Source organism: Zootoca vivipara, chromosome 2 (genome assembly GCF_965207765.1).
Source record: "Zootoca vivipara chromosome 2, rZooViv2.hap1.1, whole genome shotgun sequence".
In the NCBI taxonomy this organism is placed as follows: domain Eukaryota; kingdom Metazoa; phylum Chordata; class Lepidosauria; order Squamata; family Lacertidae; genus Zootoca; species Zootoca vivipara.
In genome coordinates, this window is record NC_142584.1 from 51,097,937 (window position 1) to 51,113,856 (window position 15,920).

Below are 15,920 nucleotides of genomic sequence, written 5' to 3' on the forward strand. Positions count from 1 at the left end.
TGACTTCACAAGCTGATCATAAGGATAAAATGTGTGGTGGTGAACAATGAGATTCTTGGAGAAAAGTGGGATAAAAATGTAACAAATACATCAAAACACACACACAAATGAATACAGGCGCCCCCCTACTTGTGCATATTCAACTGTCACATGACCATGTATATGTGCGACTTCCTGATATAATTTTTAAAAAGACTTAAACTTCAAAAAGGCACAGAAGGACAAAAATGGCCTGAAAAGATTGGGGAAACTGCAAAAATGGCATGAAAAGAGTGGGAAAACGGCTAGCAATCCCAGGAGCCTTTGCAGCTACAATTCTATGAGGTTTAGAGGGTGTTTACAGGCTTTTTAGATGCTTTCCTCCACCATTTGCAATTTCACATAAATGTGTGGTACCCTGGAACGTAACCCCTGTGTAAAGTGGGGAGACATCTGTATACATAAGACTATCAACTGCAGCTGAATGTTCAGACTTCTATATACAGTATCATTTTGTACAGGTGGAAGCAAGCCATATTGGCAAGTTGTGATCCAAGATATATGGTAACAAGTTCAGAGTCTCTACCATCAGGTTGGATATTTGACATTTTGCCACCTTCTACCTCTTATTTTTCTTATAGCCTGGTGTGTCTGTTTTTCTGGTGAATCCTCAACCAGCAAATGGCCACTTTTCTACAAAAATAGAGGTCAGGCAAGGAGATGGCCGAGATGCAATAATCAGGCGCTTGATGAAGATGGACAGAGGAATCAAAGGTAAAATTTAGGTCAAATAATTCAGCCAGCTAGATGTTAAAATTCCTACAAAACAGCTTATCCAGTAAATGCTGATTGTCAAAAATGTGTTTTCTTACTCACTTGATTTTAACTATAAAAGCAGGCCCCTGTTCGCTTGTTACTATCTGTATTGGTTTTCTGTAGCACTGTTTGTGTGCAACACACTTTGCAATCTTGTCACTCTAAGATTTGTCAGATCCTACCAAAAGAGGCCTTTGCTCCAGTGATTCTTACAGGAGGTTTGCTTGTTGGAAAAGAGCACCAAAGGTGTACACACTCTACTTGATTTTATACAGGCTACCAGATTGTTAGCTGCGTCCCCCTGTGGTCAGAAGGGGGAGGGGGTTGTGGGAACAGCTTGCCTTGAGTCATTCCTTCTTCTTGGAGTTGTCTGGAATCAGGAGCAGAGCCCAAGATTCATTTCTTGGAGAGATGCCTGTTGATATCAATGATCCGTTACTGTTAGTGAAAATGTTGACCCAGGGTGGACTCAGCAATCATTTTCTAACTAAGTAGAGACTAAAATGTATTATTTTTGAGCTCATGCCAAGACTCTGACCCCTCATGCTCTTAAGTAACCTCACTAGCAGCACAGCCTTAGTAGCCCACCATGAGCATCTTTATCCCTTTCCCTGAAACTAACCTCACAGTGTCTGTTGCAGCAGGAGGAGCTTCATGTTGGGGGGCAGGTATATGCATCTCGTACCAGAGCCCCTATTGTGCTCTGGAATGCTGCTGCTGCAGCAGGAGCCCAAAATTTCTGGGATAGGGTTGGAGCCGCAGCCAAGGCCATTATGAGCTTGAACTAGAACTTCACAGGACAATTGTGCTCATCTGAGGATTTCCGAGTCTACTTCTCCCACCCTCCCTCTGCTTCTGAAGTCAGCCCCCTCTCCACTAGCTAATATTCGCTTATGCCAGACCTGATCCTGCAACTTAAATGTGAAAAATGCATTAATCCATTTCAAGTCCCCTGAGCCACCCACTCCCACTCAGCTCACACTTTCTTAATGCATGAACCACATTATTTTCAAGTCTTAAATTTCAAACTATACAGTGTTAGAGGTGGTAAGTATTAGCTCCATCTCCCTGAAAGCACTTAGGGTTCACCGGCAGTAATGACTTGTAGCATAAAGGCATTAAAGCAAATGCACATTCTCACTCAAGGGCCAGATTTGACATCCATAGCTGCTGTGAAAAAATATCTTTCTTTCTTTCTTGTAATAAATAAATTTGCTTTAACAAATTATTTATTTGTCAGTGAATGCTGAAAACAAATTTGTAAAAATAGTGTGTGTTTGAAAATAGAAAATGTTACCAATTCTGTGTCCCAAAATTCTTCTTGAGATTTATTTACTCTGGATGTTACTTTGGTACCATTTTCAATTTTCACTATAACCTCCTTTAATTCTAAACCTTAAATTTGGTGACTTTGTTTTTAAATTCAGATTGAAAATCTTAATTGTCAGATGTAACAAATATGCTCACAGAAAACCCGCATGCTGGCTTCAGTCTGAGCCATCAAATGCCGTTGACCCAAACAAAATTGTTTTGCGTTGTTTCTGAAAATGCTCAGGCTTTGACAAACCTCCTGGGAGAAAGGGTTTGGTGACTCAAAGATTATTTTTGTTTGCAATGGGAGTTGCGGGGAGGGGGGGGGGGTTAAAATGTTAACAAGGTTCTGCAACTGTGGTCTCCAGGGCCAACTTTGCCCTCCTGAGTGATCAGAGGTGGTAAAAAAACTGTGGATGAGCAACGTTTGTGTATTCCTCCTCACCCCCTGTACCTCTTGCCTAAGCATAGGTGCCAACTCCCAGATTGAAAAATCCGGGATCGGCGTGGCACCGGAAGTCGGGCTGCGGCCATTTTGGAACTGAGCAGAGCGGCACCGGAAGTTGCTTCTACGCATGCTCTGCCCATTTCCAAAATGGCCGCAGCGTCATAAATCGTTTCTGCGCATGTCCAGAGACTCCAGACATGTGCAGAAGGAGCCTCCCCGGGCCGGTAAGAATCCGGGGGATTTACAGTTTTTTTTTAAAATCCAGGCTGCCAGCGGGAAACGGCTGGAAAAACAGGGGTTTCCCGGGGAATACGGGAGACTTGGCAGCTATGTGTCTAAGTGGTCTTCTAGCAAGCCTAGCTGCTCATCAGGGGCGTTATCCAACTAAGGTGGCAGTGCACAGCAGGGCTTTCTCCCTCCTTCCCTGCCTGCACCTTGCACCTTCCCCAAATCTGCTCCAGAGGTTTGGAGAAGCACCTAGAACAGATTCAGGAAGAAGCCTGCTGCAAAAGTGGAAATCCTTGTACTGATGGAATGTGTTACTCAGCTGCACTTTAGATACAACCCCAGGAGTGAGCAGCTTTTACAAAAGGTGTATTTTGAGGTGACTTTCTGTTTACATTCTTAAGTGTGTCCTCAAATTAGAACACGTTGAGTTCCTTCCTGTTATCCAGTTGCTAATGGACTTATTTTGCAGGCATTCCGGCCTTCTAATTAATCTGTTTAAAGGAAGCAAGGCATTAAGCCTGAACTTCAGGTTGCTCTGCTGAGCCAAACTGACAGAATTTCTTTAAAAAGCAGAGACAATTTCCTGTTTGCTTGCTGGCTTTGCTGATTCCAGCAATTGTGAGAGAATTATGTCTTGGTCCAAACTTTTCACGTCATATAATTTATTTCCTCATCACTTTGACGGCTTGGGTGTTTTGATCCTAGGAAGAGAGACAATTTTTATATTACAGTGTGAAGTTGTGTTTTCAAGAAAAGAGCTGAGAGGAAAAAGTCTATAACTTGTCTTGCAAAGCAAAAATGGAGTACGGCACATTTCAAGCTTGGGCAGGCAATTACTAGAGATGCACAACCTGATTGTTTGAAGTGAATGAAAAGCAATTGAGAGTAAATCAGTAATTCTTCCAAATCGTTGTTTCCAGAAGATGTCACTGTTAGGCAGGCACTTGAAAAGATTATCTGATAAAAGCTAGTGGTGAAAGAGCAGCAACTTAGGCAGACTAAAATAGCTGGCTCATTAGGAAAGTTCTGCTTCGCAGTTCTTACTGAGAAATCGTTTGAACTTATTTAAAGGACTTCTTTTTTTTAAAAAAAGCAGTTGCATCTAATAACAAAACCGAGACAACATTACTGCTTGTATTAAAACATTTTCTAGTTTTAACCATCTTTCACAATTCTACTCAGGTGATGTTCCTCCCTCCCTCCCTTTTATGTTGAATATTTCTGACATAAAAGAGAGGAATGAGAGATAAAGAAGGGTTGTTGGGGAGGAAGTAAGAGATGAGATGGATAGTATACTGTAAACTACTTGGTTCTCAGGGGAAACATCTCCATGCATTTTTGAGATAATTCCTCTAGATTTTCTTAATGTCCTCTTGACCCCCCCCTTTTTTTTACTTCCATGCCTCTTTGGCTCTTAGTAATGACTGAAAAAGAATGGCATATACCGTAACTGGAAATTGCAGTTAGAGCTGTTGCCAGACTTCAAAAGGCCTTCAACATAGCCCAATGGGCTCCCTGCTCCTGCACCCCTGGCTGGAAGGCATGGTTGGTTTTTAAATGGTACCCATAGCCTGCCACCCAGATCCAGGGGGTTGTGAGTGGGCAGCAGGTTGGGCTGGTGAGCCCTGGTGCCAGTGGCCAGAACACAACCTGGTCAACCGCTGATATCTGGCCTGATTGCAGTAGAGAAGAGGAAATTACATAGTTCATTTGCTCAGGGTTGAACTGGGAGGACACCTTTGATTTTTCTCTCTCTAGAGCTATTCTTTCTCTTGCTTGTCCAAGTGAACAGCCACAGGTCTCTGAACAGCTAATTTAAAACTGCAGTATTAATACGGTGGTACCTCAGGTTAAGGGACCCAGGTGGCGCTATGGGTTAAACCACAGAGTCTAGGGCTTGCTGATCAGAAGGTTAGCGGTTCGAATCCCTGTAACGGGGTGAGCTCCCGTTGCTCGGTCCCAACTCCTGCCCACCTAGCAGTTCGAAAGCACATCAAATGCAAGTAGATAAATAGGTACTGCTCCGGCGGGAAGGTAAACGGTGTTTCCGTGCGCTGCTCTGGTTCACTAGAAGCAGCTTTGTCATGCTGGCCACATGACCCAGAAGCTGTCTGCGGACAAACGGCAGCTCCCTCGGCCTATAGAGTGAGATGAGCGCCGCAACCCCAGAGTCGGACATGACTGGACCTGATGGTCAGGGGCCCCTTTACCTTTACCTCAGGTTAAGTACTTAATTGGTTCCGGAAGTCCGTACTTAACCTGAAGCGTACTTAACCTGAAGCAAACTTTCCCATTGAAAGTAATGGAAAGTGGATTAATCCATTCCAGACGATGAAAAACACCCCCTAAAACAGCAATTTAACACGAATTTTACTGTGTAACGAGACCATTGATCCATAAAATGAAGGCAATAATCAATGTACTGTACTATAAAATAAATAAGACAGTATTGTAGATGAAAAAAATTAACATTTACAGTGGTACCTTGGGTTTTGTACTTAATGGGTTCCTGGGTGCCATTCACACCCTGAAAAGTACTTAACCCGAGCGGTGAAAGCACGCGTGCGCGAAGCGCCAATAGATCGTATCTGCACATGCGTGTGCGGTGAAACCTGGAAGTAAACACTTCCGGGTCCGCGGAGTACTTAACCTGAAAGTTTCTCCAGCATCATAATTTGCATGAAGGAAATTACTGAAGTTTCTGTAAGCTATTTTGCCTTGTACAGAGTACACAAAACTTTACATAGTCAATTTATTCAACCTCATATTAAAACACCCATAAAATTACGCACACCCTCAGTGTTTCTGTCCTGCTGTTGCAGGAGGGCAATTGGAGGTCTTTATGTATCCCTCTGTAGTGTTCGCTCACTTTTTATGCTGAGGCACACCTCTGTGTCAGTGCATTCATGTTGGCTATTCTTGAACCCACACTGCCTTTTAATTAAGCCTTGGTTATTAAGGGCTTCTGTAGCCTTTGAGGCAAATGGGCTGCACAACAGCTTGTAAACATCTGTCAAGGCACTATTTAAGCAATTGGGGCAGTTAGAGTTTCAGCAGCCCAGGCTAATGTTCTCTCCTTGCTAGGTAACTTGCCTGAACTGCCTTGTGATTTGTATTATTGTATAAAAATGCACATGTCTTACAAGTGTATTCTTTCTCTCCCCACCCTCCAGATCTTTCCAAAGTGAAACTAATGCGTTTTGATGACCCTCTCCTGGGTCCACGTCGTGTTCCTGTGCTTGGTAAAGAAGATGCTGAGAAATCTCCCATTTTAGATCAAGCTGTCTTTCACATAGACCTTGCTGAAAAGCGGGTTCGTCTCACTGAGAATGGACGAACAACAGATATTGGGGATACGCTAGTCTATATCGTTAATTAGATTTTTGCACCGAGCTGGGTTAGCCCATTTATGAATGTTTTAAATAACATGAACAACTTTCAAGCGATCTAGTGGACCACAACAAATTTAATTTCTAGCTTGGGGAGGGGAAGGAAACTTAATCTTGCATGTAGATCAGGGTCCTTAATTTTTAAATGTGGTATAATAAATATATTTTCCATGCCCCTGTGACTTTTTTTTGAAAATCTCACTGATCTAAATCAAGACACAGTTCAGAAATACCTTTTTGAAAATGCATGAAAAATGACACACAATACGGACATCTTAGAGCCGTGATGGACTTCTGGTGTTCAGGTTGGAATATTCATAGTTGAAAGATGGAGCCATACAAGCATGTGGTTGCATTTCCTCAGCAGCCTACTTTTTTATTTTTATTTTAAAAAAAAAGGCAGAGGAAGGAGAGCAGTCTGGAGAAGCAGCAGTTTCTGAGTAGCAATTCCACTGTTTCTACCCTTGACTTCATCACTTTGTTCTTGCACCAGATCCATTCCTCTCTTGTTTTCTGGCCCTTTTTTGCAGTGGTGGGTGGGTTGGAGGGAGTCCCAGAGATGCAAGAGTAAACCCTTCTGGTGAATACCGGTAAGTGAGGCATGTGCAACTGCTGTGGCCAAAGAGGAAACTGTAGCAAGGCTCAGGAGGAGTTGGGATCAAAGGGAAGCCATGGACTAGATCAGGCATCCCCAAACTGCGACCCTCCAGATGTTTTGGCCTACAACTCCCATGATCCCTAGCTAACAGGACCAGTGGTCAGGGATGATGGGAATTGTAGTCCAAAACATCTGGAGGGCCAAAGTTTGGGGATGCATGGAGTAGATGAAAAGGCTCCATGGGTCTATTGTGCTCCCTGGGTCAGCAATTTCTCATCCCTGTACTGCACCATAAATCCCTTCACCTAGTTTTTTTAGAGGAGGAAAACAAGAAAAAATATATTTTGCTTTCTTGAATTGTCCTAGGGGGCATAGCAGCCACCTCCTAGAGGCCTATGTGCCTTCCCCCCCCATTAAATATTTGAGGAAGTTTCTTTTACAAAGGGGGAAAGCTCCATTTTTTTTAAGGATCAGCTCAAAGTTGTGCAGCTTTTTTTGCAAATAGGATGGGGAAAGCCCCGTTTTTGGGGGCGGGGTCATCTCACAGTTGTCAATCTTTTTTGCAAATGGGGAAAGCTCCATTTTTTAGGATCAGCTCAAAGTTATTGAGTTTCCTTGCAAAGGGAAAAAATCCTGTTTTTATGGGGTTCAACTCACAGTTCTGCAGCTTCTCAAGGAAAGGGACTCATTTCTACAGTTTCCATACAGATAATCTAATCAGCCAGTCACATGTCTCCCTCTGCAGACAACAATTGAGGCCTAGGCAAGGGGCCAGGAAGGGAGCTAGCTCTCTTATCTCCCTCCCTGATCTCTTGCAATCAGCTGCTGAGCGGGTTCCTTTCAAAGCTCTCTTTCCCTCTTGTTAGCCTTTAGCCCATTCTAAAAAAAAGAGAAAAAGCAGGACCTGCCTTTAGCCCCTGGGCAATTCGGCTCCAGGGACCACACATTCGCTCCATAAGACACACAGACATTTCCTCTTACTTTTTAGGAGGAAAAAAGTGCATCTTATGGAGCGAAAAATATACTTTTCTAGTACTACTTCCAAAGCATCGTACAATTTTACCAATAAGTTGTACAAGTAAAATACTTAACGCTGGCAGTGGCAAAAACTATGCTAAAAACAAATAAGACTCCAAAGACTAATTGTGGAGCATACTTTTATTTTAACCTGGCACTTAACGTTATTAATCCCAGATCTGATCTGGGTTGTTAACACTCTCCCTAAATTCCACTTGCATTACCTTGCAAGGCAAAAGCACCAAGAAGATGATTGGTTGATGGTGTTTTAACTACCACAGTCACAAGTGGTGTGCTGCAGCTTGGGAAGCTGAGCTGGTTGGAAATCAAAAGTTGGAACTTTCTTCTAAAGCTCAGAAGCCATTCTAAAGAATGCATTTGTAAGAAAAAAATGCATGTGGTAGTTAACATCAAAGATAAAAGCTGGTGTAACAAACTGATGTTCATCAACCAAAATGTCTGTTTTGGACTCAACGTCAAACGCTGTTCACAAACACTTCTTGAAATGAGAAAGTTTCTTTCCTGCTTCCAGAAATTGATTGAATGTTTGAAGGTGGATACTCGGAATTGCACCCTACAGTCTTCCTACAGTTGGTTTTGCATAAGAAAAAACAAAATTCCTCATACCTGTAAAAGAAAAGGCAAAGCAAGATTTTCCTAAGTGTCAGCTCCTTGAGAGTCAAGTAGGATTATGTGCACCCCATCAGAAGAGATGCTTTTTCATTGTTTGCCATTGCAAGGAAAGCCTTTGTGGGTCTGTTGATTCATTGATCTTCCATCCTCAGAAGCGCAGCAGGCATCTAAGTTACTTACTAACCAGTTCCTTTTTCCTACTCCAAAAAAGGAGACGAGTTGGTAAAGGCTACATCCTCTCTTTTCTCCTCTTTTCAATACTTTGATCATGCTCTCTGCAGCCAGCCAGGCTGCCTCCCAGCATCTCTCTAACTATAGCATGCCAGCACGAAAATGAGCAGTTCTAACTCTGCAATTATGCTGTCTGCTGAATGCCTGCCTTTGCGGCAAGAGGAGCCCAAACTGTGGAGGGAGAACAAATTACAGCCAGGGCAGAAGGCTAACTGTGCCCTGTGGCTTGTGAGAGCTGGCAGAAACAGGTGGCCTTGGCCCAGATCCCCTGCTGGCACACACATAACTCGGAGAAAGGCAGCACAGATTGTCAGCCCAGCCAAGGGAACCAACAGGCAGCAGCATCATTGTTTTGCAGGTGATGCTGTCCGCAAGGGAGGGAAATACTTTTAAAAGGAGGGAAAGGATGACAATGTGCTAACTTAATAGCCACAGGTATTACAATATGTACAATTGTGGCTCTGAAAATTACCACTTTTTCCAGTGTATAAGATGCTCCCATGTATAAGACACCCTATTTTTTTGAACCCAAAATTAATATTTTAAAATAGGGTTGCCAAGTTTAGGGTTGCCATATTTCAAGAGCCTGAGCCCAGCCACCCACACCTGAACCCATATGCAATCACCATCTGTGTACAGTGGAACCTTGGGTCGTGAACATGATCTGTGTGGGAAGCACGTTCGCAACCCGCAGTGCTGCGGCTGCGCATGCGCGTGATGCGATTCAGGGCTTTTGTGAATAGCGCGATTTAGTGTTCCTGTGCATGCGCGAGCGCCAAAACCCGGAAGTAACCCGTTCCGGTACTTCCGGGTTTGGCGCGTCCGTAAGCCGAAAACGTGCAACCCGCAGCGATCGCATCCCCAGGTTTGAGTGTATAAGATGACAAAAAACATTGTCTTATACACAGAAAAATACAGTATATCTACCCTGTTTCCCCTATTTTAAGACGTAGTCATAAAATAAGCCATAGCAGGATTTTTAAGCATTCAAGGAATATAAGACATAGTGATAGGCTCAGCAGCAATGCCGGCTGCGGCAGGAGGTTGAGGAAAAAATAAGACACCCCCTGAAAATAAGCCATAGTGGGTTTTTTTTGAGGAAAAATAAATATAAGATGGTGTCTTATTTTCAGAGAAACACGGTAATTAGACTCCTGCATTGTCTCTGCCCTTCACCCCCCACTCCACTGCTGCCTGTCTACACCTTTGGAGGCTCTGAAGTTTGACCTTGTTAGAACGGTGTCAGTCCCTCTCTCAGTTTGCATTAGCATTCTTGCACGGCCCGTGTTACTCCCGATTCTCTCGTTCCCAGTTCCGCTGGGGCCAGGCCAGCTCAAGAGCTGTTCTGTAAGTCATTAACGGGTCATAGTGCAAACCGCGTCCCTGTTGTGTAGCTGCGGTGTGCGGTGGCTGGTGGGAACAGTTGACACAGTATATTTACAGCAAACAATATGTGCTACTGCTAAATGGCTTGCTTGTTTTCCATAACATACAGAACAATTACAGTGGTACCTCAGTTTAAGAACACAATTGGTTCTGGAAGTCTGTACTTAACCTGAAGCGTACTTAACCTGAAGCGAACTTTCCCATTGAAAGTAATGGAAAGTGGATTAATCCGTTCCAGACAGGTCCGCGGAGTACTTAAACTGAAAGTACTCAAACCGAAGCGTACTTAAACCGAGGTATGACTGTACCGGCCTTTGCAACTTTTAAAAATGAATGATTAGATCAGGGGCCAAGTGCAGACCTCTGGGTCTTTCTGCCTGGCCCTTGGTCACATCCCTCACCAGCCCTATTTCACACCCTCCTTAATTGTTTTCAATGGAACTGTACACTTAGAAAGACCTCCAAGAGTCATCTAGTCAACCCCCTGCAATACAGGAATCGCAGCTAAAGAATTCCTGACAGCCACCCAGCCTCTGTTTAAAAGCCTTCAGTGAAGGAGAGTCCACCACCTTCCAGGGTAGTCCATTTCATAGATCGTAATGTCAGAATTCTTCCTAACATTTACTTGGAATCATAGTATATTCTGTGTGTCTGGAAGGTGCCCTTGATATTTGACGATGCCTCTTGCTTGCTTCCATGCAATATGGAGAGGGGCATGTGAGTGCCAGGAAATAGCTCATCAGAAAATTTATATTCCTTGCTTTGCTCACCATGCCCACCATTGTCATGTGACCCATGGAGGATTGGCTGGAGGTTCCCTGCCCTCGCTTTTGGTCATTTCTCTCTGCTTCTTACTTAATGAAGCCTGTGGCAATGAGGAAAGCAATTAAAAATTACAAGGCATAAAAATAGTAAGGATATAAAAGCAAAAGCAATGAGCAGCAAACATTTCAATAAAACATTTCACTGGAGAGAAGGCCCTTCTCTTGTGCCCCGACATGAGCCACTTGGTATCTGAAGAAGTGTGCATGCACATGAAAGCTCATAACCAATGACAAACTTAGTTGGTCTCTAAGGTGCTACTGGAAGGATTTTTTGTTTGTTTGTTTCGTTTACACCGAGTTACATTTGCCATTTTATGGCTCATTCACCAAGTTGGGAGACGTCCTTTTGGAGCTCTTCACAATTTCTTTTTTGTTTTAACAGCCCTGAACAATTTGATATAAACAGCAAACTTGGTCACCTCTACTGCTCACCCCTGACTCTAGATCATTTATAAACACTTTAAAACACAGGTCCTAATACAGAGCCTGGGGAATCCACTTTCTACATCCTTCCATTGGGAGAACTATTTATTTATTCCTGCTCTCTGCTTCCTGCTACTTAACCATTTCCTGACCCAGAAACTGGATCAGGCTTCATTCTACTTTGGAATCATAGCAAGTATATAGACATTTGTAGCAATATCAATATTTATTTGCAAACGAGCTGAATTCTAAGCTGTTTATGGGTTGAGGTTTGTAGATTCTCCTCTCCCTCTAGAAACAACACTTTCCCTTGTTTGATGTCCGCTTCCTGTAGAAAATTGGAATCCAGCAAGAAAAAGTCTACAGTCAACAAGATAAGCAGGGGCAGACTAGACAACGTCTGGCAGCAGAGCTGGCTGCTTTATCTTTGTCATTGAAGAATATGTCTTTGGATTAACACATAGAAATAAAGGGATGTTAGAGAGGGAAATTAGTACTTGCTGTAAAAGCTCCAAGGGCTGTTATCTACTGTTCTGTTTATTTTGGACCCAACCTAGCAAGAGAAATCTGTGTTGTGGGGGGAAGTGACCCATTTGAAATGGACCATTTCTTGAAATGCTTGAGCAGCAACAGAGAAGCTAAATGGACTGCTCTGTGTGAGTTTTATTGATGTCCAGGAGGTGGCACTGTAAGTCAGGAACTTAGCTGATTGGGACTGATAAGATCTAAGGATGTGGGGGTGGGGAGAGAAGAGAGATATTTATTGGGGATAGAAATCTCCATGCAGTTTACAAAACCACTGACTCTCTACCCTGTTTCTCATATTTTAAGACATACCCATAAAATAAGCCATAGCAGGATTTTTAAGCATTCAAGGAATATAAGCCATACCCTGAAAATAAGACATAGTGATAGGCGCAGCAGCAATGCCGGCCGCGGCAGGAGGAGGAGGAAAAAATAAGACATCCCTTGAAAATAAGCCATAGTGTGTTTTTTTGAGGAAAAAATAAATATAAGACATGTCTTATAATATGAGAAACACGGTACCTTACTGGTCTGTAGGAAGAAATTGGAGTAGGTTCATTTTTAACAAGGAATAATCTGTCTATCTATACTGATATAAAGTAAAATGAAGTAGATGAGGAAACAAACTTGCTTTATACTCTAGAACAATTTGAATGGGAACAAGCAGCCAAAGTCCAGAGGCAAGAGGGATGGGCTCCGACATAGTGGCAGCAGGCAAGAATAGGCAGGGACAGTGCCTATTTCCTGGTACTTTCCCTATTTTATTCCCTTTTTGTCTTTTTTGGGGCCATATTTAAAAAAAGAATTGCACATATGTGTGCTAGTTTCTGTCCTCTCTTCTAAGCCTTGTTTTATAAAAAAAGGAATACAATCTATCAAAGCAACGAATTGCAGGGAAACCCCATTGCAATGAATGGGGTTTCAGTAAGTCATGGGTAATTTCCACCCCACTGTTCTCAATGTGACTTGATTGCCACTAACTCCTTGTGTGCTTGTGCCCTAAATTTCTGAATGGTAGGTAGGAACACTGACTCCAGCACACATGCATGTACAGACAGCCTCTTTCCCATTCATAGAGCATGACGATAATGAGGAGGGGGCAGACCTAGCATGCTTGTTTCTGCAGCCTCTCCTTGCTTGCTTGCTTGTTTGGTTAGTACACCATGGTAACCCTTGAAGGGGGCTGATTTATACAAAGTATTTGTGAAGAAGAGAGAGAAAGACCATGTTGACCCTCCTCTTTGAAATCTATGCAATTCAGTGTGATGTCTGTGAAGCAGCACTTATGCATGTTCAGTTGAATGTGTATAGGTGCTCCATGCAATCTCACAAAAAGTCTGATTGTGTGCAGTGTCTAAAGTCATTCAGCTAACCTTGCACAGGTTACAGCATGCAGTACAAGTTGGAGGAAAGCAAATACATTTCCTTCTCTTGAACTTCTAGTTAATGCATGTGTCAGTTTAGACCACATGAGGGCACTGTGTCTGTAGTGATCTAGCCAACACTCGTTGTTTTTTTTTGTATGCCTCTCTGTTTAAGTTAATTCCAGCTGGGCCATCTTAGTTTGTTGTTCTCTCCAGACAAGGTGTCTGCTATTTTCTCTCATCCCCACTAAACCTGTAAATAGTTTCTGCATGCATAAAGCCTTTAAACTCCATAAATTCTAAATGATTATTCCAATACAATTCACCCAAGGTGCAAGGTCTGCTAACTGTATACAGAGAGAGGTTGAGGACACAGGGGCTGTGCATGCATCGTATTAGAGGCAGGACCAATAACAAAATTCCATGTCCCACACATACCTTCTACTAATGGGGAATGTATGAAGAGAGGTAATGAGTCATGGTATGGGGGCAGGCTCAGGCAGAGAAATAAAGAAAATAAATGATTGTCCCTACTTTGATCTGTGAAACATTAGTGGATATGTAATTACATTATATTATCTTATTTTCCCCTTTAAATTATGTGATGGTAGGACACATTATTATGGGAACATTGGGCTCTTTTAAGGATCACCAGTTGGGGCACAGCTCTTCCTAATATAGAAGGCTTCAGGCTGAAAACTTTCTCCAAACAAAAATGCATACCAAATGGGGTTATTCCAGGGATACCTGAGCTAGCAATTTAGCTTTGAGGCATCTGTAAAGAGCTGCTGGCTTGCCATTTCTACTTAATATACACCCCCCTTAATTTCTTCATTTTCAGTTCATACCTCCTTAATATGAAATTTTATCTTGTCTTCGTGGCTTTGTTAACTTGGTTTTCTAATGTTGCTTTTCTAGAGTTCTCTGATTAGGCTTCTGAAAGGCTGGTAACAAGCTGCAAGTCCTAAAATTGGATCAAACACCACTCTGAAAATGTTTCAGTCTCAATTTAGCTAGACACTGAAGTTTCACACAGTTGCATTTCCACAATTTTGACATTTTAATGTTAGGCCTGCTTTTCAACATTTTGCAGCTTTATATTTTAAAGATTAGAAGGCAGAACAATAAATAAACCTTGCTGAGTGCATGGTCTTACCTTGAATTTTAATCTTAGCTCAGGTGTCAAAAACTAATATTCCGCTTAATATTTCAAAAAGCTCCAAGTGGCACAGTTCTTAAACACTTAAAACAAAAACACAACCTAAAACTAGTAAAAGAGCAATATAAAACACAAAAGTTTAACTACAGTGCCATATATCTCTCTCTTACTTATGTACAGTAATACTTTTTCCAATATTTCCATGCTGCTCAAGAACAAATGTTCTTGGGGCAGATTACAAGCAAAAAAATGCCTAAGGAGTCTTGCCAGCAGAAACCCTGCAGGAGGATGTCAGCAATGGGGTTTTCCCTCTCTACCCCCCTGCAATACCCCCTGTAATTGCTTTTTGGAGTGGGCGGTCGGAACAATCTCTAGATGCATCTCACATGGGGGGGAGGAGAGGGGGGTTGTTCCATCTGGCAGGCTGGAATGCTTGCGCTGGAAGAATGTATGTTGCACTATTTTGATCCATCTTGAAATTAAACCCAAAACAAAAGGAAACCAGCAGCATAGAATAACTGCACAATAGCTCCAAGAAGCACCAAATGATATTTAAGACTGCATCAGATGAGATGCACTGGTAGATATAGAGTCAACACCCAAAAAAACTCTAGGAGCCATCAACCCAATTTCATCTGGTGGTGGTTGCGACCATGAGAAGGAACATTTAGCATTTAAGTATGCATTTCTACTAACAATAGACACCATCTGTACTATATAGACTGAAAGTATCAGAGCCGGCACACCCATGAGGCAAGACGAGGTGACCACCTTAGGCAGCAGCGTCCACTGGGGCAGCAGATCCCAATGTTCACCTTTCTTCCCCACCTTGTTCCTGCTGTAGGTCTTCCTTAACCCCTTCTTCCTTGGCAAGGAGTCTGCCTTGGGTACCAAAATGTCACAGGCTGGCTCCGAGTATCAAACCACTTTAAACAGTCAGAGTGGTTTAACAATCAATCAATAGAGGTATCTTAACAACTCTCAGCATCCTTAACAAGCCACTGTTCCCAGGATTCTTTCGGGGAAGCCATGGCTGTTTAGAGGGTTATGATACAGCTTTAAATGCATAGTGCAGATAGGGCCATATTTGAAAACAATCTTCTGTCATGCATCTTCATATGTTAGTGTTATGTAAATCTCCTAGGATCTGTGTTTTTATGCAATAAATATAATTTGGTTGGAGAACTGCATGGCAAAATTTAGAGAAGCAGAAATTTGAGAGGGTATATTTGTTTGCGTATTGTTTTGGGAACTGAAAATTAGATATCACATTTTAATGTGAAGCAAACCACATTTCTCCCCCATTTCTTATCTGCTGCAGCAGATTGTTTCGAAACATAGTGATTTGACAGAGAACTTCATTTCCCATGTATATCCTTCTAAAATATTCTAAAGATGGTCTTTCTGTCTTTAAATCAGCAAAAAATACATGCAGTAGAATGGGTGTTATTGGGGTGTTTGCAGTTCACAGCAGTAGTCTATAAAAAGTTAATTTATTGTGACACTAAAATGGAGAATGCTGTGATGTCATCAGTCTTTAGGTGCAAACATTCTAGAAACTCCCTTTTCACTCTTCAGTCAAAGCTGGA

At 42.4% G+C, this 15,920-nt stretch overlaps 1 protein-coding gene across 1 annotated transcript in view; it reads left to right on the forward strand.

Annotated features, from left to right (window-relative positions):
- Nucleotides 1–6,346, forward strand: part of LARS1 (leucyl-tRNA synthetase 1) — a 45,185-nt gene extending 38,839 nt beyond the window's left edge. The window contains exons 31-32 of the mRNA XM_035105335.3: nt 621–753; nt 5,956–6,346. Of these exons, the coding sequence (XP_034961226.2) occupies nt 621–753; nt 5,956–6,161 (339 nt within the window). The 3' untranslated portion in view covers nt 6,162–6,346. The remainder of the gene's footprint in view (nt 1–620; nt 754–5,955) is intronic.
- Nucleotides 6,347–15,920: the final 9,574 nt, after the last annotated feature.